Here is a 26,544-nt window from a genome sequence, read left to right on the forward strand (position 1 = left end):
CTGTGGATAACTGAAGAGTCAAACATATTGACTGTTTTTATTACTCTTTGACAAGGACTTCTGTCACTGTCTTTGATCACATGATCATGTGCAACATCAACAATCACCAGTTTCCAAACATTAATAACTTAATTTTCAATCGACGACGAACATCACAGAGGTGTGAGCGTGTGACAACAATGAGCTGTCTTCATGCTCTCGCCACAACATTTGAGTTTCAATGTCAGACTGTGGCTGCTTTCTTCCCTCAGACCACACAACACGTCGTCTGTGGATGCTGCAAATGTGTGTATGGCACTGTCTCTCCTCCCTTCATGATCGCCTGCAGCCACGTCGGGAGACGAACACGACCAAGTCACGACAGAGTCTCCTCTGTCATGTTCAGGATCCTCCAGTCAGTGTGATCAGCAGGACTGAGGCCACGTCCCGACGTCAGTGTTTGAGCCAAGTGCTGAAGAGGTCGTCCAGGAGAGTCACAACGCTTCACCGGGGAGATCTCTTTGTACATTCACTGCTCCTTGGCTGGATAATGCAGTCATCTGTCGCTAACCTCGTCCCTCAGTGTCGGTCCTGGTTGTGAACGTCTCGGGTCCATTTAATCATCGTCTCAGGTGATCGATACAGGAAGATCAGCTTTGAGTAGAGTTCCTCTTCCAGCTCCAGCTCTCCTGTCTCACGCACCTGGTCGGGGCCGAGTGACATAGTAACGGTCAGACTTTTGTCTCAGTCGTCCATTCATCCACGCATCAATCAATCTAGATTTATACATTGTGATCCCACAGACATCGTCCTCAGACAGTTTCCAGTTCACAGAGGTAGTGTTTCCAAATGACAGACAGAACTGACCAGGAAGATGTCGGTGCACAGCTTGAGGATGCGGTCCACACATGGCAACTCCTCGAACATGATGGAGTGAGAGATCTCACTGAAGAACCCACGGACAAACTTTCCAATGACCAGAACTACCGACACGTACAGACCCATGATCCTGGCGGGAGAGATGTGAACCTCTTATAACAAGACTGACGTTTGGAGGAAAACCAAGGTCATGTTGGTGGGAGAATTCAAAGTGAGCCACTAACTCACCCATGAATAGAACAAAATGTAAATGTGTACGTGTGTGTGTTGCTAACCCGTATCCAGCCAGGAACCCCAGGCTCGGGGGACTGACTTTGTCGTTGAAGACCACCATGGGCAGGACGTCGCAGGACGAGGAGCAGCCGGCGATGGCGATGTCCCACCACTCCTGGTTGCCGGCAGCATTGAGTGAGCGCTCGCTCATTAGAGACAGCGTGAGGTTCAGGAACCTGTCTTCACCTGAGACAGACATTCAACTCAGCTCAACTTCTTTGGCACGTCAGCAGCTACACAATCATTTCATCCTGAAGCACTAGTCTGTTGCCTGGAATGTCTGGTGCTACCAGCATGACCCAAGCTGGAGGACAAACCTCCACCAGAGATAGACACGTGACTTCTGAAGTGACTGACCATTCAGCAGCTGGCTGACAGGGCGAGCCTCGGCTCCGTTGGGTGCTCTGATGTAGTTGGGGAACAAATGAGGGACCAGCCTGTGGGTGAGATGAGGCATGAGGCTGTGAGGGATCCTCCTCCAGCAGAGGGACACTTACACAGGTTTGGTGCTGTTCCCGACCAGCAGCGAGGCTAGATCTGCTCGGACTGGGTTCCCCGGCTCCAGGTCGATGGAGTGTTTGTCAAAGGTGTGTTCCACTGTCCCGCCTTTGCCCAGGTCCCTGTAGAGAACCAGACAAGTTTCAGCTCATTCATCTTGAGATGTGGATGTTTCGGTGCGCCCCCTGGCATCACAACTGTGGTGAGGACATTCTGACCCTGCCAACAATCAACTGTTGCCCTGAACCCCGTAAACACTGAGAGACTGAAGAGCAGCTGACCTTTGGAAGGTCCAGGCCAAACGCAGCGTCAGGTCCACCGGGCTGCTCAGCAGTTCTTTCACCACTTCCTGTCTACTTGGCGGACTGATCCTCCAGACGGAGCCTGAGCTGCCCTCAATCTTGGCCGTTACAATGTCCTCGTAGCCATACAGAGTGATGAACTGCATCGCAACCTGGAAACACACGTGTGTAAACAGAGAGTAAGAATGAAAACACACAGCTGAGACACTCACCGCATTGTCTCCAAACTTCTTGGTGAGGTTTTCGTACTCTGCCTCTGTGAAGGGCTGAATGGACTGTTGCTGCACACTCATGGTGAACAGAGGCTGCACACACACAGACACACAGGTCAAGACAGATCTACCCCTCTTGAGTCGGGAGACAGTGATACCTCATATCCTCCCAGCTTGACCGTCACCGTGACATCGATGGGGTGGTTGACCACACCCACCACGGATCTGACCAGTGAGATGAAGAGCAAGGGGAACCAGATGATGCAGATGAGGAAGAAGATGATGAGTCCGCCCATTCCATATTTCACAATCTTCTTCTTCTTCTGTCCTTTCGGCTGTGGGTATTTCTGAGGGCAGAGGATTGGGACGTTCAGTAGTGTGGAGGAAGTCAGGAAGTGAGCACAACAAATCTCTGCTGGAACAAGAGCAGCCGTAGTTGTGATGATGACACACAAAACATCTACGACTCCAACTTCCACAGTCACCTTCTCTGTCTCGCGGCTGCACTTGATGATGAAGATGTTGGCATAGATGTCCTCCACACACATCCAGTTGGACAGAGAGAGCGTGGTGTCTGTCCAGACCCAGTCCATCACAGCTCGCAGCTCCACCAGAAACGGCACCAAACGGAACCTATGTACACACACAAGCATGTCACTAAGCAGCAGCAACACACTCTGAGCGTCTGTGCTCGCACCCCTGGAAGAGGAAGAGGTTGAGGTGGTTGTATTTCTTGGTGAGGAAGTTTCCGAGGATGCGAGTCGGGTAGCCACAGCGGATCTGATACGCTGACAGGCCAAAGTAGATACACTTGACGAAGTACCAGAGCTGAGCCACAAAGTTCTGGTTGAACTTCCTGAGACAGAGACAGTCAGTGGTCACCTTAGTCATGTGACACCAGAGGGAGCACTCACCTCTCTGTGACGGCCGGAAGGATGAAGAACATCCACAGGTGGATACCAAACACCAGAATCACCTGCAAAGGCGACACCAGACTGAGCTTGCGTCAGACTGACTCTTAGCTCTTCAAGTTGCCAGGCGCACCTGGAATATGAGTTTCCCCAGGACAGCCTTGCGCAGGTACAGAGCTCTATCGATGATCATGGTGCTGAATTGGATCAAGAGCATCACCAGGAAGGCCTCGGGAACCTGGTCCTCTGACAATGTGGACGCAATGTCGGCTGCAGCGCTGTGTTTCTGAGGAGGGAGACACAGGTCACTGCTGCGCTCTGAACAAGTGACGTGTAACATGAAACGTCAGTGGGATCAGTAGACCTTCCTGCACTGACACTGGAACACACTTTCTCAGGGAGTGGTGTGGTGGCCCTCCACTGAGGAGGTCTACATTGAATCACAGACTACAATTCAAGTACAGACTGTAATAACAGAGGTTGCTCTACTGCAGTGTCACTGACCCCAAAGGCCCAGAACCCGAAGACGATGATGATGAAGTCCACCACGTCAGTGAGGAACATCAGAGCGTAGACATCAGTGGCAGCTCGATACTCGGCATGAAGAATGTCCCTGAAGAAACTCTGAGCTGGCCTATAGACGCTCTGGACTCTGAGGAGGAGGAGGAGAACCAAATGACACACTGCCAACACATCCACCTCCTCATTCCCCTTCATCACCCTCCTCATCTTCATCCCTACCCTCACCCCCTCACCTTCATCTTCCTCCGGTCTTCACCAAACACTCATCATCATCACACAAGCCCCTGCCTCCTTACCCAGAGACGAAGACGTGCTTCAGCTTTTGTCCTACAGCCATCAGCCTCTGACTGGCTGCCTCCCTCCGCCGACCTTTCTTCTTCTTTGTGGGATCGTTGCTGGAGTTGGACATCTGATCTGGGGATGGAGCTGCAGAGGAGAGGGTTGGAGAAAAAGGAGTGTGAAGATGAAGTGTGTTGTAAACATGTTTGGTCTCTTCCGAACTTGCCGTCTCTCTGCTTCTGTTTCTTCATCTTCTTCCGGAGCCGGACAAGGCTGCTCTTCTTCGGTGTGACCTCCACGACCTTCTCCCCATCCTCACTTTGAGGAATCACAACATCATCCTGCACCGAGATGTGGACCAGATGGTCCAAAGCAAGCTGGTCAGTAGGTGGTGATGGGGGTCCAGTGTCAGGGACAAAGCTGGTACTGGGTCCAGGACTCTCTCCATCCTCCTGAATGAGAAGCACAAGTGATGTCAAACAACGTTCAGACGTTGAAGACCACGACTGGGGTCAGCACCTTCTCCATTGGGTTGGTGTCAGTCACTTCGATGTTCTCCATGGTGGACGTGGACCTCATACTGGCCCGCTCTTCATCCTGACTGTCCCTCCTCTGTCCATCACCATCACTCGTCTTGGCTTCCTCTTGACCGTTGGCCGTGTTGCTGTGGTCCTCCAGCGGGCCCTCGTGGTCCCACAGGCCATAGCGCTGGGGACAAATGAGAGATGAGATTAGATGGTGAGCATTACCCGGCGGAGGTGGGTCTGCACGAGGTCCCACCATCAGCAACGATCTGTGGAAGAACAGAGCCAGCAGCTGTAGTAGGTCATAGCGAATGTAGTTATCCGTCTTCTCCAGACCCAGAATCCTTGGAGGGAAAAAGGGCTTGTCCTCGTTGAGGGTCATCTCGTATGCGCTGTTCCAGGGAAAGAATCCAAACTGGAAGAGATACTTCACCACCACCATGACCTTCCAAGAGGACAGACATCAGCGTCAGTCACTGAAGAGGATTTGATCAATGGGTTCTCCTACTTCCAGCAGAAGAGAAGACATAAACATGGCCAGACTGCTGCATGAATCCCTCACACACCACGAGTGATTCATGACATCCTGCCATCCTAGTCCAACATGAGAAAACGTTGCACGTACCTCTGTGTAGACAATGGCCGTCATCCAGAACCTCTTTGTGGGTCGGGGGACGGCCAACATGGCCCAGAGGAAGACCAGGATGGGCAGCACCAGAGAAATGACGGAGGCGCTGACCACATTGTTCAGCACGATGATGAAGTAGCAGACAAGCTCCGAGTTGGCTGCCAGCAGGCTGTGGAGCGCGAAGAGCAGCTTGAGGAGTCGGTTCTGGTTGTCGTAGAACTCCCTGCTCTCTTCCAGCTCCTCCACGAAGAATTGGCTGCAGGAGAGAGAAGGACAGTCCACACCGGGTCACAAGGTCAACACTGCTGGACACCGTACCGCTCGCCCAGCAGCTCGCTGGCTGTCCTGGAGTGTCGGTGCTCTTGTCTGGATGGTTCAGGTATCAGCTGCACCGGCATTGGGTCCAGAGTCAGGTTGTCGGAGCTGTGCAGTCTGGGCCTGGGTGTGGACTGGCCAGGGACACTTGGGGGATCCACCTCCAGGTAACTGTAAGGAAGCATTCCAGCGCTCCCACCAGACCAGCTGAAGTCATATGAACACACTCACCTATAGGTGGAGGTTTCTACGTCTGTCTCCCCCAGCAGCGTCTCCATGGTGGGACTCTCGCTGTCCAGCAGGTCGGGTCTAGACTCGGTTTGGGTCTGGTGCTGCTGACGGCAGGTCAGTCAGAGCGCGTGTCGCTGTCACTGTTGTCACTGCAGAGGAGAGGAGTGCACTCACCTGCTGAATCTTGTGGATGATGTAGTAGCGCTCGTTGCAGAGGACAGTGGAGGTCTCTCTGTACTGCTTGGTCAGCAGGTTCAGCCACTGGGTCAGTCCATCCACCATGGCCAGAACAATGGCCCACAGGAAGAGGAGGATGTCCAGCAGCCTCTGGACCATCTCGCCGTGAGCTGTCATTGACAACACCGTCTTATGACCATCCAAGTTCTGCATCTGGGACTTGCTGAGACAATATCATTACCCACCTGACACCTCCTCCTCTGGTTCTTCTTCATGGTCCTGGATCAGAGGGCCCTCAAACACATCATTGTCTCCGCAACCTTCGATCAACATCACACAGGTAAGCTTCAGATAGACTTTTCACGTCACAGACATCTCACCAATGGTAGCGCAGTCCTCCTCCACCGGCACTTGAGTGTCATGGTTCCTCTCAGTTCTCCTCTGGTGTCTCTGTCGCTCCCTCAAAGCAGTTTTGACGGTGGTCACCCAGGCCTGGTATGCCAGCTGAGACGCTGCTTCATCACTCACTGCTGCTCGAGATGTTGATCATCATCATCATCTTGCTCTTACCTGATAAGCTGTGAGTTTCTGGGGCTTCTGCTCTTCTGCCTGCAGCTCCTCCTCTCCCTCACTGTCGGATTCAAACAGGTAGTATTCTCCTGAGTGGAGCACTGAAGCAGAGACACGGATCATCGGTCAGAAGTCTAAAAACCTTCATCAGCTGGGACAGCATTCATCAGCGGCATGAGTCAGTCGCACTGCAGCTGGAGATGGGAGTCTACGTACCTGTAGCATGGTCCAGCCATGGCCGGTGCCACTGCTTCTTCCTGAACCTCTTCTTCTCTGTCCTGCTTTCTGTGGGTGAGGAACATCAACTTGAACAGAAGACACAGAAGAGCCTGTGCCTCAGACGAGGTCATACCTGCAGCCGCATCTTCCTCCGGCTCCTCTGTGATGTTGGGTCCTTCCCTGTATTTCTGTTGCTTCGCTCGTATTCTCTGCATCCTATCAGGTAACAGACGGACCTGATCACTCAGCTCCCTCAGACAGAGAAGTCTCTGTCAAACTTCAACACTCACGATCTCTTTAGCTGCGACAGAGATTTCTTTTCGGCCTGTTGGTGACTCTTGATGTTCTTCACCATGCTGGCTTTGAAGAGCATGAATCCTCTGAAAGTCGTCGTAAGGTGAGACAGAGCACACGGATAATCTGGCTTTTTCACACCACACATACTGTTCTCACCTGGACGCCTGCTTGGAAAAGGCCTGCAACTCAGTGGTGACGTGCAGGAAGTAGAAGCTGAGGAAGACTCTCCTCTGCAGCAGGAGGAAAAGGAAGCAGATGCCATCCCAAATAATTCCGGCCTCCTCCACCGGGAGGCTACAGGTTTTATCGCTCACCGCATTGGCTGTCAGGAGAGAAGCATGGTGTGATGTCAGCGGTCACATGATGACAATCACACGTGTAGGGTGTGTGTCATGACTGAACTCACACCTCACGTGGTCTTTCTCTGTTGAAGCTAAACTTACGATCGTAGTATCCTTTTACGGTGCAGACCAGACTGAACAGCTGGATCACCCAGCAGAAGCTCTTCTGCATCTCGAACACAAACACACAGGCCAGGATCTGAAACACACAAACACTCCTCAGAAGAGTGGCGGAGCATCTAGAGATGTCTCCTGATCCTCTGGTCTCTCACTGATAAGGTGTTTTTGGCTATGATGACGGCCACGTTGTAGATGATCAGACAGTCCCATAGAGCCAGTCGGGTTCTGGACGGCTTCACCAGCAGCCGGGTGCCGAACAGCAGGAAGAAGAAGCAGGCCAGCAGGTACCCCAGCCCAAATATGGAAACCCTGGTCGCCCCCGTGATGAATACCACCGCCAGGACAAACCAGAAGAGGTGTCGGAACACCAGAACCTTGACCATGTCCAGGTAGCTCCTGGAGAAGAGGAGGTCGATGTGTCATCGGCAGAGCAGGTGTGTGCACGCAGAACCCACCTGCAGTTGATGAAGTTGGGAGCAGGATTGAAGAGTTGACCTTCCATCGGGTCAGGCTCATCCGTGTTCTCCCCGGCCAAAACTAGCCAGTCCTCCTGCTGCTCACACTCAAACACCTTCCACTGCTGTGACGCACACATCAGCAGCACAAAGTCCGCTGTGAGGACCAAACACCATTATTGTCATCAACATCATCTTTATCATCATCATCATCATTGTCACCGTCATCACTATCACTGACCAATGAGGTTCCTAGAGTTGGGGATGGTGAAAAAGTCGGGCAGATAGATCCACTTGATGAGAGCTGAGTTCATCAGAATCTGAGTGTTCCATCGCCAGGGATAGTCTGCAACACACAGTTGAAATAACAGGTTTGACATGGCGCTCTTCTTCTGGACCCGGTCTCCAGACTCACCAATGCACAGCGCAGGTGGGATCCCCACACACAGGACGTACTGGTAGATCATAAAGACGGACAGGAAGAGACAATATTTGGGCCAGATCTTAGCGATGGCCGCTCGCCGCCGCCTCACCAGGATGGTGACTAACCAGCAGCCATGAATAATGACCGGGAAGTTCATCCGCTGACCGATCACATTCACGGTCATCAGGAGGCAGATCTGGTCATAACATAACACAAGCAAAAACGATTCAGAGGAGAACGCGGTTTCCCTGCGACCACTTGTGCTGCTACCTCTAGTCCGAACTTGTGGAACGTGCAGTTGAGCAGGTACTTCAGGCAGGACAGCAGACCTTGGTCCAGGGTCTTCCTGGTGGCCGAGGGGAAGAGGGTTGGGATGGAGGGGGGTGAGCGCTGCAGCTGCCGGTAATGGTGTGTCTGGTGTCGGTAAACTGTCGCCTCAAACACCAGCAGCATCAACACCATCAGGTGGTTCTGACAAACACATACATTCATCATTAAAGACAGAAGACTGGTGAAACAAAAGTTGCATTTGATGTAAATATTGCATGTCAGCATTCAACCAACACACACGCACCTACAACTTCAATTTCTTCAGGAAAAATAGGTTCTGTTTGTTTGGGAAAAGACGGACTGAAGAACCGGACCACCTTACTCTTACCCTCCTATTAACTATATTATATTATATATTAATCAAATAGAGCTGCGTTCCATTTACGGAACAGGAGCAACAGAGAATCCCTGGCTGCCCTGCACATTCTGTGGAGAATCTCATCTCAGGTGGAGGGAAGTTAGTTTGTCAACAAACAACCACTCGGGTGCAACAAGTGTCAGAAATATATGTATTTGCAGCAAATGTACCTTCACCTGAAGAGCTCAACAGACTGTACCTTGATGTATCCCAGCACTGTGTCATCCTTCCTGATTCCGAACCACTGAGCCGGATCCACCGGCTCCTTGTAGAGAATCGACTTCTTCATCTCGTCCGGCAACAGGTTGGTCTCGTTCAGGAGAGGCTGCGGAGAGAAGACCAGTCACTTTATCAGGAGAAGAGACGGCTGAGTCAGCGAGCTCAAGTGTGTCTGTGTCACCTCAGTGCAGTTGCTGGAGTACTCTCTGGGGTCCACCACACTGAGCTGGTACAGCATCTTGCACATGATGATGACACACACCCAGACGGTGGACAGGCAGGAGGCCATGGTCCTGAAGCGAGCGTAGGGCATGGCTAGTGACCAGAAGACCACCAGCACCAGGTTGATGACGGACGGCTGGCACAAAGAAATTCAGGATTCAACGACTTCTCACTGAGGAACCAGTGGAGTAGCTTCTATCTACAGATCCTGTTCCTTGCGCTCAGATCCGAGGACGACTTTTGCTATGCGTTTTCTCTAAAAACCAGCAGGGGGCGTCCAAAACACTAGACTTTCATGACAGATCATTTACAGGCAGAAGCTCTATCAGTACCTCTTCCAGAGCCACCCAGACTGAGAAGAAGGCCACCATCTTGAGGATGTGCAGCTCCAGCAGCCTCCAGATGAACACCTGACTCTTGGTCAGGACGTCAGAGAACCGTCCAGTCAGCACCAGCAGTCTGTCCATCACCAGACCCCACTTGCTCTGAGTCAGCTCCACTGAGGTGGACAAGAGCAGGTCTTCATGGTGAAGCAGAAACGTATATAATAGCATGCTACCTTCATCCTCAAATCCATCGTCCACATGGGTCTCAAGATCTTCTTCTTCATAGTCCTGATCATCCACAGCAGAGGGCGGGGGCTCGGCCTTCTTCCTGATGGGACACAAATGTTTAATCTTCATGAACGAGACAACCTGAGTGGTGTTCAGGAGTCTGGAAGAGCAACAAACGCATGACTGTTTTCTCATAGTCATGGTGTTCACACAGGTCACATGTCAGATGAACTCTACTGTGGAGCAGCACCACGTGATCATGTGGACCAACTAAAATTAGCATCTCTTCCACTCCAGATCAAGTCCAGCTCCTTTACTGTCACTGCACGTCGTCTATGCGGCGCTCAGGTGAGTAGCTACCTGACCACAGGAGTCACATGTTCCAGGTCTGTTATGTTCATGAAGGGCTTGTGGAAGTAGTGCAGCTGCAGGATACAGGCCAGCAGGAAGAAACCTGGAATCACGATGCTGGTGAAGAGCTCAGACAGTGCAAAGGTCTCCAGACCGATGGCCGCCAATCTGAGGAGCAGAGATACATCAGTTGCAGGAGGGGAGGGGCAGAGCCAGGTCATTCTCCCACAAGTCTCCTGCTTCATGGTTGATGGACCTACTGCTCCTCTGTGAAGCCGGTGAAGTTCCTCCAGTACCCAGGAAAGTCTTCAAACTGGTAGGTGTAGATGGAGATGAGAACCAACATGGTGTAGGCCACCACCAGCCACCAGAAGATCTTCAGCAGGCGCCTCCACAGAGTGTAATACACCTGCAGATCCCCAGAGAAACATCAGAGAGAGAAGAAGAAGCTGCAGGCACCAGACAAACAGCGTCCTCACCTGGTAGAGACAGAGGCAGAGCAGGAACAGCAGCATGTACACAATCTTGTACCCCACTAGTTTCCCAGCAAAGGAGACCATGATGAACATCCCGCCGCACACGTAGATCCAGTATTTCGCATATGTACTCATCACCATCCCACCCAGAACCTTCAGAACTGACTCGCCACCAGCTGCTGCCTCTGCACAGACAGGAAGAGCATTAAACTGTATCTAGCTGTTCGAGTCGCTTCCCATGCTCCTAAACAACTATGGGGACAATCAGGAGCACTTCAAGTAGGGTGAGGACTAAGAAAACAAAGACATTCAGACTGAAGATCCAGGATCACAGGTGCGCTTGCTCACCTGCTGTGGTGACTTCTTGGAGTGGAGCGCTCATCTTCTTCCTCCTGCTGAAGTTGTCCTTCACCGACTGCCGCACCAGCAGCCAGAAGGTCAGTGTGAAGAGAATCTGGAGACGCAGAAGAGTCATTTGTTAGACACCGAAAAACACAGAACATTCATTATCTCACCAGAGCGCCTAGTCTCAGACATGGGTACTGAGCCCGGTCCAAGCCCAGCTGCCGCAGGCTCATGGTTCCCACGGTGGTAGGCAGTTCCGGCTGCAGCTCCATGGCCCACACGTACTGCAAGCAGCACAGAGCCAGCCCGTACAGGAGGATGAAAGGAGAGCACAGTGTGGCCGCGTGGCGTCTGCACACAGTACAAGAGAAGGTGGTTGACACATGAACAACATTTCAATTTAAAGTCTTCCTCATCAGAGGCCCGGCAAGACCTGGCCCGCAGGATCCAGATGAGACAAGCCCACAGCAGCAGCACAAAGGTCAGCCAGCTGTGATAGGTGATGCTCCAGACCTGCACCACACAGATGAGGAGCGTTCACCATCAGCGTCCACACAACCACATCTACATGACCTCAAATCATCGAGCCGGTCCACCAACCATCATGGCGATGAGTGCACACACGTAGCTCTGCTGCATTACCAACTTCCCCAACACGAAAAATGGACTCTCACTGTGTTGGCCACCGGGGGCGCCACGGTCATCTTCAGAGGACAGAAACACACTAGTGTTATGAGAGACACATACGTTGCCAGAACAGGGAAGTTAATAACCTAACATCTGAAGGTGATCGTCTGACAATGAAGAGAAGAATACACACTGAGTATATCAAACGTTTCATCACCAAAACATTTGTTTTCATCCCCGTACCCAGCTCTGAGGGACCCTCTGCAGTGCACGTCTCTTCTCTGCTGCCGTCTGCTGCCATGGAGAGGAGGATCAGCTGGAGGGAGGACACACGTTGAAAACCTGCTGCCACTGTCTTCCACGAGTGTGATTTCAGGCTCCACCTCAACATCGAACCTCACCTGAGTATTTTCAGCTTCATCTCTGTGTTGGTTCCACATTTTCAACTCCACCGTCTCCTCCCTAGAATCTCCTCTCGACTCCTGTGTCTCAACCTGGACATAAACAGGGCGGCTGAGAGTTCATCATCATGCTGCAGATGAGTCCTGCAAGGTTGTACTGAACACTGATGTTTATTGATGCTTCTACTGAACACGTCTGGCACAGAGACCGCCACAGACCTTCTCTGGTGTTCCGCTCTTCAGGACTGTGGTGGTGGTAATGTAGAGTAGGAAGAGGATTCCTGGATTGACGTAGACAGGCCAGTCATGCTCAGTGTTCAGGATGAGCTCATACGGTGCAGAACAGTTCCCTGGTTTGACAATGTCTTTGAGACCAAACAGTCTAGACAGTAGAGAGGAACATAAACATCACAGATCAGTCGACAGACCTTCAAAGAAGCAGGGGGAACTGTTGTTGAAGAACTGGATGTCTGATGATAAGTCACGAGGGCAGTGAGAATTGAGAGTTCAAACATGAAACTCAAGTGCGGTGAGGTCACATTACTCTGATGTGTTGCTCCCTCTGATGTTTGCTCGCTCAGGAGCAGACAAAAACTCTGGATACTAAATATCCAAATGACGGTGAGCTGTTTGCTCTGCTCTCCATGTGTGCCGCAAGGAAGAACAAACAGTTGTGGTGAAGACCAGTCCTGCTGGTTCTGCACAGGCATCCGTGAGCCGACTGGAATCACGAAAATAAACTCTCAGACAGTGGTCACACAAAGCAGGTGACGACTTGTCTCACAGGGACAGAAACTAAAATGTCCTACGTCTCTTCAAGACCACTGCACAGTGTTTGTCCTGAGTCGAGGTGGAGTTCATTAAACTACACAGAGATCCCGAGTTGTCAGATCTCACCTGGCCCAAAGGCTCTGCGGCGGGAACAGGGCCTGACCCAGCTCACACTGGTACAGGTACAGACACACCATGTGACCAGCAGTGAAGAAGCCAACCATCACACACAGAGCATTGAAGCCCAGGTGGCTGATGGGAAAGTGCCAGGCCCACCATGTGCACACTCCGATGAAGAGAAGGAAATAGAAGGCCGAGAAGGCGGAGGGCAGCGTGATCCCTGAGAGAGGAGGTGAGAGACGTCAGAATCAGAGGTTCTGGTGATGGACGGCAAGAATATAGTACCAGCCAGAGCCAGCAGGCCAATGGCCAGGATCCTCCCGAGGTCTCGCAGGACTTTTCGGACTCCCGTCTTCAGGCGCTCTGCCAGCTGCTTGGCTTTGGTTGCAGTGGAAACGTCCTCCTCTGGGTCACACGGCGAAGATCTGTCTTCATCCTCTGAGAGCTCCTCTTCCTCTGCTTCCTTATCTTCAACCTCGCTCACTTCTGTGGTTTTATCAGGAGGCTCGTCTTCCAGCTGAGATTAGAATGAAGTGTTGAAAGAATGAGTACAGAGGAGCATCTGTGGAGGAGACAATCAGGTACTCTCAAGTGCCTCCTGATCACAGTCAGAGTTGCCTGGAGGACATTTGTATTTAACAGTAAAATCCCCTCTGAAGAGGAGCTAGTGATGGTTTGAGATATGATTGTGTCTAAACAGTGTGTCACCTCCAGTGTCACCTCTACTCTATGTCCAGACAAGTGAGATCGTTGGGCCATCCAGGTCCAGAGTCACAACATGCACGGCCTAAGTACATTCATCTACTTCCACTCAGCCTGTACACGTCATCACATGACTCACATCACTCTGCTTGTGATGGTAACGTCAACAGTTGAGCACATCGGTTAGGGCTCAGAACCTCTCAGGTTTCATCCACGTCTGATGGTTAGGGAACAGACATTCAGACACCTAGTGACTTCTCAAACCTTGAACCAGCACTTGTCACTGCAGTGATGACTTCTTATTGACAGAGGATATGCGACTTGTTGAGAAGGGAACAGGGCTGGGGCTGAGGGCTGGGGCTGAGCTGGTACAGCCTGGGCAAATGTCAAACTGATTCATGATTGCTGAACATAAACTTCATTTAAAGGGCGTATGACACAGTTTAGGCTAGGGGGCGCTGTTGTCGGTGTTGAGAGAGCATCTACTCACAGGAAGCTCTGCCGGTAGTGAGAAATTAATATCCCAGCTTCACAACTCTGCTTCTGAGTCAGAGTTCCTTTGATCAAACTGCCTTCAGGAAACGTCACAGAGGTCATCGCAGGGGTCACCTGTACACACTCTGAGATGAGGTCACATCCTGTCATAGCAAAGCTTCTCCAGTCAGCCGTAAATAAATCTCACACCAATTGAGCAGAGGTGGGTGGAGCCACAGCAGGTCAGAGGTCAGAATACCTCACTGTCACACTGACAGGTGTCTAATGTGCCATCCTTCAGCGTGGTTTGGTCTATTAATAGCCTTTCAGGCATCTTCAGAGACTGTTTCTGCAGACAGATCAGGAGGCCCTGACGCTCGGCGAAGGCCTCTTGCATGCTACCCTTGTCACGACTTATCAAAGCTAACACTGACCACACCAGCTGAAGACTGACATTCTCAATGATCACATGACTCACGACCACTCTCACCACTCTTTCCTCTGGATCTTTGGGGTCATCTGGGCTAAAGGCTATTTCAGCAACATCTGCAGTCCAACTATCTCATATGTACCTGGACCACTCTCCTCTGACAGGCCATGTTTACACATGGAACAATCAAGTCTGACACCTGCTCTGAATCACCACCAATGTTCCCTCACTTATTTTATGACCCTTCAGAGTGTGTAGTCCAGGGCTCTGAAGCAGCTCCACAAATCGGCTGCAGGTTTAAGCCTGCACTAAATCAGAGGAAGATCCGAACATGACAGCTTCACTGCCGCTCACGCTCGCCAGTTGTTTCTGTTCTCAATGCAGATGTCTGCTGAGCTCCACATGAGGGACAACAGGAGCTGTTTACATCACAGAGGATTTCAGTGGAGGGAGTCAGCTGATCTTTGATCTGTTCAGGAATGTTGTGGGATAGAACTCACTGATGTGATGTTGGCTGCAGCCAGCATTTCTCTGTTCCTCACCAACCGGCAGCATAGCACCATGGTCGCCAAGGCAACCACACACACACCCACGTCCGGGCACAGGAGACGCACCACACTCCATGGATCATCCAAGGGGAGCCTGCGGAGAACACACACACCAGTCAAGCGAAGCCAATCTTCCTCAACAATTTCTTACGGGTTCAGACCTGCAGCTCCATGACCATCTGTTCAGACACTCATGTTGATGAACTCAAGATTTGAGTATTTACACAAGAGCTTAAACATATTACTCATTATTTAACTGGCTGGTGTGTTCAAGGAACCTAACTCCAACTGCTGCTCGCGAACAGTGAACCTCAGCTCTACACTTTAGTCTTCAGTGAAGAATCCTGACTGACATGGATCTCTCTAACAAGCAGCAGGTTCTAGACGTGGTTCAAGGGAGATCCAGCAGCCTGGCCTCACCTGGACAGTCCAATGTGTCGGGTGATGGTATCCCACTGGGAGCAGTTGCCACCGATGGCTATGTTGAGGGGAGGGTAGGTGTACAGGACCGTCTGGAAGCAGATGTGGGCCAGGATGAAGAGCAGGCTGGTGCAGAACAGGGCTCTGATGAAGCGGCCGGTGGGTCCTACACGGCAAGAACCAGTACACAATCATGGGGTCATTCACTGAGTGACAATACTAGGAGCGACCACATAGAGAGGAAGTAAAATCATGAGGCACAGACTTAACCAACTGTGGACTTTTTGGCAGGTTTGATGAGGTGACACCTTCATCTGACCATCTCTAAATCAGGGCTATTCAGCAGGTGGCCTGTGGGCCACATGCGGCCAGCAAAGTCTTTTTTTGTCAGCCGACAAAGATAACCCAGATCACAACAATAAATCAGTTTCATTGGTGAAGTGTTGGTGCAGTACATCCTCCACAACTGTAGGGAGCAGCACAGAGCGAGGCTTTGACATCACCATTACGCAGTGGAAGAGGACAGCTCACATTCAGATTAACAAGGCATGGAATCATACCAAACACCACCACTCTCACGTGATTGGTTCGCTGACGCATACATTTTATCTGATGCACATGTATTTATTCATTTCATGTATAGCAATGTACAGCAGTAAATTACAGACGTGCATGTCAGTGGACCACGTAAAAGACGACCATTTCCTCACTACCTTGTCACCCAGGTTTTATGACTCTTGATCTAAGCCCTATGATGTTGAGGCAATCTTGCCACACCGACATCTATATATATATATATATATATATATATATATATATATATATATATATATATATATATATATATATATATATATATATATATATATATATATATATGCACTCATACAGAACAACCTCCATATATTTGTTTTAATTTGCCTGATGAGTTCATGTGTGCACATAAGGGCGGTCCGTGCCTCAGAGATGAAAGCTACCAGTCACACTGTCATACCGAAGAACAGCAGGGGGGACAAAATGGTGGGGACTGAACACAAAAAGATGTCGGTGTGGCAAGATTGCCTCAACATCATAGGGCTTAGATCAAGATCATTCTATTCACATTTATAAACAGTTGAGGCAATAACTGTTTAATTCGTTTTTTCTCTAAGAGCAGAATGAAAACAATAGGAATTATTTGTTGGCTCTGTCTGTTGGGTATTATTTAATGTATTTCAATTGTTTTGCTGTTAAAATATTGCTTTTCACTTCGGATATGGCCATTCATTCTGTTTTTGCTTGCTCAGGAGAGCCATATATTAAAGCTGTTGTTACCCTCTGAAGGTGCCTGTGCAGACACATACTGAACAGTTCTCTACCTGAACAGTCGGAGCGGAGTGGCAGCCTCTGGCTAGGTGGCTGCGTCAGCAGCAGTCAGAAGCTCTCGCAGACACATAAACACTGGTTCCCCCTCTGTGGTCGGACAGTAAACCAGCAGACGCACATATAAAGTCTACGAGTCGTCACTCAATGCCCTGAGGGTGCTAGGACCTGAGCTGTCAGGAGGTGGAGCACCACTCTTCGTCTGATACCTGCTGATGATGATCCTGGTCTCAACAGACAGATGTGACATTCGTACATTCATCAGCTCCTGATCCGTCCCAAGGTCAGTCATGACGGTTTAGTGGCAAACTCTGCGTCCATTTTCTGAACCTTCAGAGTTCAAAGCCTCGACAGAGCCTCATTCTCTGCCCCACTTAACTGGTTTCTTGTGCTTGATCCAGCCTGGTCCACTGATCATGTTGTCTATCATTGGCAAACCAGGAGGAATTAAGCTGTTTAGTGAATGTGCTGGATCCCCAGAAAGCAGCATGCGTCTCCACCTCTTCCCCTGACTCACCCGTCCCATCTGACCTCCCGAAAAAATGCAAAACAGAAGCTCTGCAGCCTGACCAGGATCACTCCTCCTCTCCTGCAGACTGTTATTAATGTTTTGTTATTGTGGGGTGGGGGGGTCACATGACATTTGAAATTCTGCTGACTAGCCAGAACAGTGGGACTGATGTCACAGTTGTGACAAGCCTGTGATGAAGAGTTCTGTCAGACCAGGCGCAGGGTCTAGCACCCCCTCCCCTCCGACTGAGAGGGGATTTAAAATAGCTATGCTGAAAAGTCTGTCCAGCTGGCTGCATTTCAACGTGTTTGCACGTCTCTCAGAAACATCCATCACGCGCTCTGACCCCCGCTGGCCTCTGCATCTTATCATCTTACACCCTGGACCGCCCAGAGTGATGTGGCCACAACAGTCCGGCAGGAGAACGCATCACACATCTAGAGTTCCAGACTTGTGTGCTCGACACCCTCACCTCTGAGTGTGAAAGATCAACTCTCCAACGGAACATTCCTGAGGTTCAGCCTTTCACATCCCTGCTCATTCCAACAGTGACCTCCCACTGACCTCACTGACCTCAGGTGGCCATTGTGATTATAGTACTGAAATCCGAGTTAGTGGTCTGGCTGACTCTGAACTAGATATTGTAGAGGATTAAGTCTCAATGTGCTGATCCACCAGTTGATGTCACATCACCTGTTGCTCAGTTGAGTACAAGTTCATTGAACAGTCATGAACATTCATTGAACATCTCATGACACAGGCGATATGGAGATAAAAAGTCACGATAAATGTTGTCATTTCAGCGATAACGATAATTATCACGATAAATACATTTTCATTCTATTCCATGTGTTGGACACTACAGTCTCTGGAAACTGTTTTATAATGACACTTAGTGGAGTTTATCTCCAACATCATGATTTGTTGATGTTTCAATAGAACAGTGAACTAAGTGTCTAAGAGAACTAAGAGAAACTCAATGTTTCACGTCTCTGGTAGAAGCCGCTGGTGTCTGACAGACTGCTCTGCCAGCTTTATTGCATGCATGAAAGCAGAGTTTGTCTGGCTGGTCTGAATCAGTAAATACAGACATGACTCGGCATGAAGACTCACCTCGGATGGTGTGTTTGTTTGGACACAGGAACCATGGCAACAGCAACAGGTACAGGAAGTAGACCAGCGACAGCACGTTGTAGCGGAGCAAGCATGCTGGAGAACACAAGAATTTGGTTAGACACAACTATATTAACCCTTCAATATTAAGGTCTGATGAATCTTGAATATTTATCTGCTCACTCGTGACGAACACACACACCTTCTACCTCAGCCTGTGGAAGGAAACCAAAGTGCTTAGAGGAAACCACCATAACTTGGGGAGATGACATAAACTCACCACAGCTGTGTTTGAACCTCTAACCTTAATGCTGTGAGATGCACATTAAATGTGATAGGTCACATCTCTAACTTGTGTTTCTCTTAAACTCCATGGTTAAGAACAGTATCAAAGAGTGTGTTCCTGCCGCTCAACTTCAGGATGTTGCAGCAGTGAGCAGAGTTAACAAGGATGAAGTGGATGAGCTGCAGAATAAGAGAGCTAGGCGAGACGCTCACTGGTGTAGTTGGATGTGTAGTGGATTCTGGACCCCAAGCAAGCTGCATGACATTGTCTCTCTCACACTCTGACTCATTCTTGAATGATTTGGTCCAGCTAAAGAGCTCCTCTCCAGAAACATCTTGTGGCTCCACATCACCTGCTAACGCTCGGCAATTCCACCAGCAGAAAGTGAGCAGTTTAGTACACACACCAACTGAGAGAGGTGGAAACTTGTAGCTGAAACACTCGTGCAGGTTCAGCCATTTTTCCACCACTTCCCACATCACTTTCCCCATGCTGGTAGGCTACAAGTTCAACTCCACACATCCTCCGCACATGAGGTTCCTGATCCATCAGAATGTTTGCTGTCTCTGCCCTTGTGATCACAAGACCAGAGCATCAGCTGTAGATGAACCAGGAAGAGGTCAATGAAGAGATAAATTAAAGACATGAGGCACCTGCAGGAGAACTGTTGTGCTTCTGGGTGGACCTTGTTCTATCTCCGTTTGAAAATAGGGAGCGCCCCAAACCAAATGCAGCGCCAAGTACAACTCAGATGTGATGAAAGGATGATGGGGTGACATGCACTTCAAGATCGTGAGAAACGGCCAGATGAAGAGGAAGAGAGAGCAGAGCAGAGCAACTCATGACTCATCACTTCTGCCTGTCAGAGTTGCACACACACCATGAAACAATGGAGCTATTGTGTCTCCCTCTGCTGACATCATCTGTCAGGCAAAGGTGTACATGTTGCTTCACTGCTTGCACGGTTGTAAAGTCGTGAGAGGTCGTTCATGAGAGTCTTCATCGGTCTGTCAATCTGCTGGGTCTAAAGTTCGTGGAAGGCCAACATGGCAGATCAGTGAGGCAGCACCATGGAAGTATATTAGAAGCAAAAAAAAACTCTTTGTGGGTCCATCAGATCCCTCAGAGTAGCAGTCAGCTCATGACTCATCAATCGCTGTAACTACCATTTTCAACTTCCTCTTTCACTTCTTCTCCTCCCTGTACACGTCACTGTAAAATCTGAGCAGTTTGCTGCACATGATTGTGTAACCAAGAGTCTGGACTGATCATGCAGGGAGAGCTGAGTTATAATCAAACTAAACACAAATACTGTTGTTCATCCATGTTGTATTGTTCATGTTGTGGGACACGTGGAGCATTTGGCTCGCTAACGTGTGATACCAGAGTAAGTCAACACACGGAAGAGTCGTCCTGGCTACTAACATGTCCCTGTTGTCCTATCCAACATTGTTTTGAAATAAAGTACTTCCTGGAAATCTATCCACACTTCATGTTGCCACTTGGTTTCAAGTCAGCTCCGGAGCTCCCTGGGTTTGAAGGGATCATTTCAAGTGGCGAGTGCCCTCGCTCTGAGGAGGATTGGGACACACTACACTTGCACATGAAGAGGCAAAACCCAGTGTTAGGGTCAAAAACAAGAGTTAGGGTGAGAAATGGGACACGAGCAAAGTACTATATCAGACAGAAGAGAGCAATGAGCGCTCCGCCCTGTTCATGTGGTCACAGACACACACACACACACACACCCAAACTGCTGTCTGTGTGCACAGATGATAAGACACAACCACCATGTTCAGAGGTGCAGTAGGTGTTTGTTTTCTTCTCCTTTCATTCTTCACATCTCCGTCGTGTTTTCGCACGTGAGCTCAGCTCCCACATGACAACTACCACACTCTGTTGATGGGTATTGAAATTGGGTCAGAGCTGGGCAGGACGTGGACGGAGGTCTGACCGTCCTTGTGTGAGACATCAGCCTTCTGGGCAGCACTGGATGATGATCAGACGCTGAGAACGATCTGGTGGTCTATCTGTAGCCCAGCTTCTCTCACAGCAGGAGGCTGTGAAGTTCTGAGGTCTGGTGAGGAACGGCATCAGCACAGGTCATGCGCAGCCATTCACACCAGCCCTCCAATAGAATGTTGCTGCTTCCCTCATGACTACAGAGAGCTGTGAGGTCGAGGAGAAGAGTCACTTTCATTCCCTCAGCACTGCAAGATCTGAAGAGTTATGTGAGATCAGGCAAGCAAACCCAACACCAGACATTTGCTTTTTAAAAGTCAATCTAGAAAATGTTTGTTCAGACTTAACTACACACATATGAACATGAACTGTCCAGAGTCCCACATGAACAACACACACATTAATATCAACCAGAAAAGACCAGAAAATCAAACACACACGTGCGTGAGGTTTTGCACAAAAAACACATAGAGTCTCTCTGTCTCTGTCTCTCAGAGAGTTGTGGACTTCTGCACCTCAAATCTGACAATCCCACTAGTGGTGTTCTAGAATTGCAGGGACAGAAATAGAAAGGCTTTAATTACAGCGTTTACAGCAGAGCTGTAAGAGCTTGTGCTGCTACATCTGGTGACAGCTGTGAATGGTGGACTTCACATGGATTTCACTTGAGTTGGTCCTCACAGTTCCATCTACTGTCTGCATTTCATCATCAGCTCAACTCCGATGTTTGTTTCACCATCACCATCACAATTAGCTCTGCTCCAGGTCCAGTCTCCTGCTGCTGCTTCACTCACTGTAACCATCTCTACAGGTACATTGACTTCCTCAGAACTTCTCAGTAAAGAGACCTGGACCACTCTGCAGGAGGCTGACTCGATGGTGACTTTGATGGTCACGACAGGTTCTATAGGTTGATACTCCTCCTGAGTTTGGAGACACGGCCTTGAACCCTCCAACAAGCTGGCGAGACAACGGGCAGTGGCATGTCTTCAGTGCTCAATGTGACAAGGAGACAGAAGAACCTGGGATCCCCTTCTATGCTCAGACTGATTGTTAACCCATCTGTTCCCCCTCCTCCTCTCACTCACACACACGCTTGGTATTTGTCTATGATGTGTGAGACTCGTCCTCGCATCTCAACAGAGTTACATGAGTAACAAACATCCAGCAACTTTTTCTCTTGAGTCACATTTACTTCTGAAGTTTTTGTCCAGCGTTTTTTGCGGCAGTACAGTGCACTGACTGTGTTTTCGCTCCATTATGTGGCTTCAAACAATCGTCTTGAGGAGGATCCTGGAGCTGAAGCGTATCGTGTTTCGCTTCATGCAGCAGGACGATCCGCCCGGACTGGCATGACGCCCGCCGAATGTTAAACATTTCTTATTTGCAGTTGGGCCTCAGTCCAGGAAACATGATGCAGGCAGCACTGATCCCCCCGTCTCACCCCACACGGACGCGCAGGGGACTCGACTGTTGTGGCTCGCGAGAGGAAAAAATAATTACGGGGAAAACCTACAACCGCTCCGTTTTGGGAATGAGGCACACCGTAGCAGGAGGATTAAATGTACTGTGACCTGCCTCTGCACTGATGTGGGTCAGGACGAGTCCACATGAGCGAGTTGGTCCTCTTCATGTTCACCTTCCAACTCACAAACCCAGTGTCAGTCGACAGTAAGAAGACAAACTACAGGTAGGTACAGCTCCATATGACCACAGATGGAACACTGAGTGCTGATCCCTGTAATAAACCAACAACCTAGCAGCTGTGATCAAGCTCAGCAAAGAAGTGACATCGACGTGACCCAGCCAACAGACCCAAAACTGGCACTGCCACTTCAGTCATGAACATCAAATATTGCGGACCTTTGTTTACCACAACTTGGCCCTACTCGCTCTGGAGTGGCCAATAAAGCTGTCGAGTGGAGCGTGGCTAATGTCTCCAGCGCCGAATATTCCCGTTCAATGGAGCCAAGGACAGAGTGAGAAGACCCAAGGAGCTGGAGAATAACTGCTGCCAGTTTATGAAGGGCGGCACCACAACATGTTGGGTCACGAACACAGAACCTGCCGCTGATTCTCGTCAGCCTCTCTTCAGCGCCTGGTTCCTCTCCATGATGTCCTGCAGAAGCTCTCAGGGACCATCACGCGTCTGGTCTAGACCTCCGTGCCACACATACACAGTATTGCTCTAGAACCTCAGAGGAAGGTTGAGACTCCATCGGGAGACCACAGTGGAGCCTTCACAGAGAAGGTGCGGGAGACCCCTGCTTGAAACTAGGTATCCTAAACCCGACTTCAGTCTTCATCACAGTCCACTTCAGACACGTGCAGGGTTATGACGTCACACAAACTTGGCTCTCAGCAAGAGGACAGAGCAAAGACGAGGTCCCTTGGCAGATGATGTCAACTCTGAGGAATGCACTCGTCAGAGCCGCACACTTCCTCCACACAGTCAAGCACAGAATGAGTGTAAGAAAGCTGACAACAAGCCTGCTCCACAGGTCACATGACCACAACATCACCAATAACATCCTGGCCAGCAAAACCCACGTTTCACTTCAGCTCTGCTTGTTACGATCACTGTTTTCAGGCGACTTGTTGAGCTGCTGCTGAGCATCAAGGAATCCTTGCTGAGAGGAAATGAAACTCAATGACTGAAATCACAGCACCGATCTTTTAAGACAGTTCCGGGAATCACTGATGTTTACACCAAACACCAATGTTTCTACTGAACATCCACGTTTCGACTGAAGTCACTACTGAACACACAGATGCTTATACAGAAAACTGACGTTTCTTTTGATGCCAAACAGCAGTACAGGATTTAGTGCCATGGCCAAGGCTTTACCCCTGACAACTGGCATTGAACCTGCAACCCTTCTGTCAGCCAGCCGTGCGCTCTTGGTCCTCCACTGCAGTTCTGTGTGCTGGTCGTGCGTCGATCGCTTCCTCACTTTAATAGCATCTTTCACTTCCTCCGACACGTTCGTTATTCGTGCTAACAATAGACAGGAAACGTCCCGGCTGCTGACTTCCTGTCCGGAGACGAACATGGAAGTTTCCATCAGAATCCTTCAAACAAAGCTTCTGTGGTTCAGTCAGAGAGAAGAGTCAATCAGAGACGCAGCTTGAAGTCATTAGGCGAACTCATGGAAACTATCTGGCACTGCATCCACACACTTCTGAGTGTGGAGCGGAGCCAGAGAGGAAAAACCTCCACCGACCGTTTCACGGCACATTCCTCCTTCGCGCAGTGAAAAGCTACAAATGTTCCATTCTGGTTTTTCAGGTGTTACTCAACAATTAAATGCCTTCACGGTTAGCAGGAGGGAGCTAATGTTGCTGTAGATGCTGGCACAGACCGCAGTAGGATTCCACCACAACACTTTGCTCCCCTTTTTTCACAGACTGTGGCAGGAGTTAAGTCGTCTTGGAGCTTGACCTGGTTTCACGTCTGCTTATTGAAGCGTTGCGTTCTGTCCAGCGAGGTGTTTAGTCAAGACTCCAATGACTGTAAAAGGATTCTGGTCGACTTCCATCATGGCGGGCGCCACCAGTGATTCACTCTCTAAACACTGTGGTGTTTCTCAACCATTGTGCAGGATCAGAAGCTGCACAACAACAAACAGCTTTTGTTGCTTTAACAACCTGTTTTTGCTCTCCCCTCGAGGTCACAGGGTCATATTAATGCTGCTGTCATGTTTCTGACACTGATGCGTCCATGGAATCAAGCGAAATGTTGGCTGCTATTAGCTGAACTCGTAATAAGGGCCAATGTCTGGACACAAACCAGCAGAGGGGTTAGCTCAGACTAGTTTGCACTAAGACCTAGTACCAGAGAGTGTGACGCATTCTTCTACATTCTAGAAGAACCCAGCACTTTGACTCACATGTTGAGGTCCTGCCCAGTTAGCCAGAAATTTTGGACGTCTATTTACCAAAACATCATTAGTCATGAAAGCAGACTTTCCATTTTGCCCTCGTCTATTTGTATTAGGTGATCCACAACCACTAGAGGCTCCCCCAACATCGCTGGCGCGGGGGTGCAAACTTCCTTAACACTGGGGAGGAAACTCATTGTTTCTCAATGGAAAGAAAAACAATTACCATCATTGAAGTTGTGATTTTCCACACTGGGAATTGTAGCTGCCTATGAAAGTCTTTCATTCAGACTTATCAACCGATGTGAAAGATACAATGACAAACAGAGAAAATATTTTTCTCTTATTATTAACTCTTGCCCTAGTACTCAGGTACTAAATCAGAAGAATTTACGTGAAACGTCACAAGTAACTGAACGATCTCAACATCTGCCTATTTCCATCTGCCTATCATTATTCTTATTCTATACATATAGGTGTATGTATGTTTGTGTGTATATTTCTTTATCTTTATTTACTAATTTCTTATTATTTGTTTTTCTCAGAGCCAAAGTTAATTTTAATTAAATAGCATATTTCTGTTGATGTTTTTTATTTTATTTTAGTGTGTTTGCCTTTATTCACTGAAATCATTATTCCACCGAAAAGAATAAAAAAATGTTGAGATTCTGGAGAAGCCTCCACCTGGCAGACACAGAAACTCTCGGAGACGACGTACGCCAGACTTGGACCAACAACCTTCCACTTGTGAGGATGGAACTAAAAACAAATGCTGTTTATTCAAGGAGAACTCGGTTTTGACAAAAAATATCTTGACACAGTTTGTTGCAAAGAATCTGTGTGTGTGACAACAAGTGTAAAAAAAAAGTTATAGTTTAAGAAGTGTGTATCTTCCCTGCACAGCCAGAGGGATACTTTCTTCACCCCACAACTTGTCAGCTATTCATCCATTCCTCCTCAGCCTGATGCTCCTGGGTGCCACACAGCCACCAGGACTGAGGGACCTGGAACCTACTCAACATCACTGATAACAGAAGGGTGGATGAAGATGGATGAAGGAAAAGAACATCAAATCAGAACTGTCACAGAGGACGTTTCTACCACTGAAGCTGGGCTCCACTTTTCAATATCAATACAACTGTTGAAAACGCTCTAAGGTTTTGAGTTGTTGTGCTTATATAATGATACGTTTACACAAACTGAACAAACGTGAGTCACTGCATCAGCAGTTGAATTATTTGATAAGCGTCAATAAGCGAATACAGCTGCATTAGCCACGTAGCTAACGATACTTCAAGTTTTAACATTTCAGAGTCACGCGCTTCATTTACATTTGTTAGATCTCGTAAAAAATGTTTTGAGGAGTTGGGAGAAATGTTTGTGTGTAGCAATGAGTTCCGCTCAGCCCGGATTCCACCGTCACGGCAGGTCCGCGCTCCAGAAGGAAGTTAGAACGAGTTCCTGACTCTTGGATAAAACACAGTTCGGTGGGCGACAGAGCCACTCTTCCCCTCCAGATGTGTGTGTGTCACGTGTGCGGAAGGTGAGTTACCTGTGATCAGCAGGGTGGGCAGCAGCAGGCAGTAGAGCAGCCACACCACCACCTGGAGGTCCATCTCCGATCGATACTCCACCAGGATCAATAACCAGCGGCCAGATAAAAACCCATAGCGCCACAACTTCCAGCGAAGAAGTCGCGGGTAACTTTCCCAAACAAGTTCTTCTGGAAGTCCACGGACCGAGGGGCCGACTGAGGCGGCGCGCGGGCGTGTGAGAGGGAGAGTGTGTGTGTGTGTGTGTCTGAGGGGCCCTGAACCGCCTCGCTGGAAAATGTGATTCACAGACAGACAGAAGGGCGTTCATGGTACTGGTCACCTCCCTGCCACACACACGCGGGCGCGCGCTCACACACACACACAGAGCGA

The 26,544-nt window shown here is 49.4% G+C and overlaps 1 protein-coding gene across 1 annotated transcript; it reads right to left on the reverse strand.

The window, feature by feature from the left end:
• Positions 1-36: 36 nt before the first annotated feature.
• piezo1 (piezo-type mechanosensitive ion channel component 1) lies at positions 37-26,445 on the reverse strand. The gene is made up of 54 exons (XM_053874280.1): positions 26,172-26,445; positions 18,491-18,586; positions 15,505-15,670; positions 15,037-15,178; positions 13,216-13,447; positions 12,937-13,150; positions 12,259-12,421; positions 12,040-12,132; positions 11,882-11,954; positions 11,612-11,715; positions 11,445-11,524; positions 11,182-11,362; positions 11,015-11,120; positions 10,670-10,851; positions 10,451-10,599; positions 10,200-10,358; positions 9,845-9,939; positions 9,618-9,784; positions 9,245-9,421; positions 9,044-9,169; positions 8,427-8,627; positions 8,148-8,352; positions 7,974-8,078; positions 7,733-7,889; positions 7,430-7,673; positions 7,260-7,356; positions 6,973-7,138; positions 6,810-6,899; positions 6,653-6,735; positions 6,517-6,585; positions 6,301-6,401; positions 6,111-6,234; positions 5,976-6,050; positions 5,728-5,900; positions 5,554-5,654; positions 5,326-5,493; positions 5,005-5,263; positions 4,636-4,824; positions 4,375-4,563; positions 4,082-4,307; positions 3,873-4,002; positions 3,559-3,706; positions 3,188-3,340; positions 3,058-3,119; positions 2,841-2,999; positions 2,629-2,776; positions 2,302-2,490; positions 2,144-2,236; positions 1,911-2,083; positions 1,629-1,751; positions 1,489-1,568; positions 1,134-1,317; positions 847-988; positions 37-681 (listed from the first exon to the last, which is right to left on the reverse strand). Exons 1-54 carry the CDS (start codon positions 26,233-26,235, stop codon positions 559-561), a joined length of 7,698 nt encoding a protein of 2,565 aa, XP_053730255.1. The 5' UTR covers positions 26,236-26,445; the 3' UTR covers positions 37-558.
• Between the last annotated feature and the right edge of the window lie 99 nt (positions 26,446-26,544).

The sequence above is a fragment of the Synchiropus splendidus genome, chromosome 9, assembly GCF_027744825.2.
Source record: "Synchiropus splendidus isolate RoL2022-P1 chromosome 9, RoL_Sspl_1.0, whole genome shotgun sequence".
In the NCBI taxonomy this organism is placed as follows: Eukaryota; Metazoa; Chordata; class Actinopteri; order Syngnathiformes; family Callionymidae; genus Synchiropus; species Synchiropus splendidus.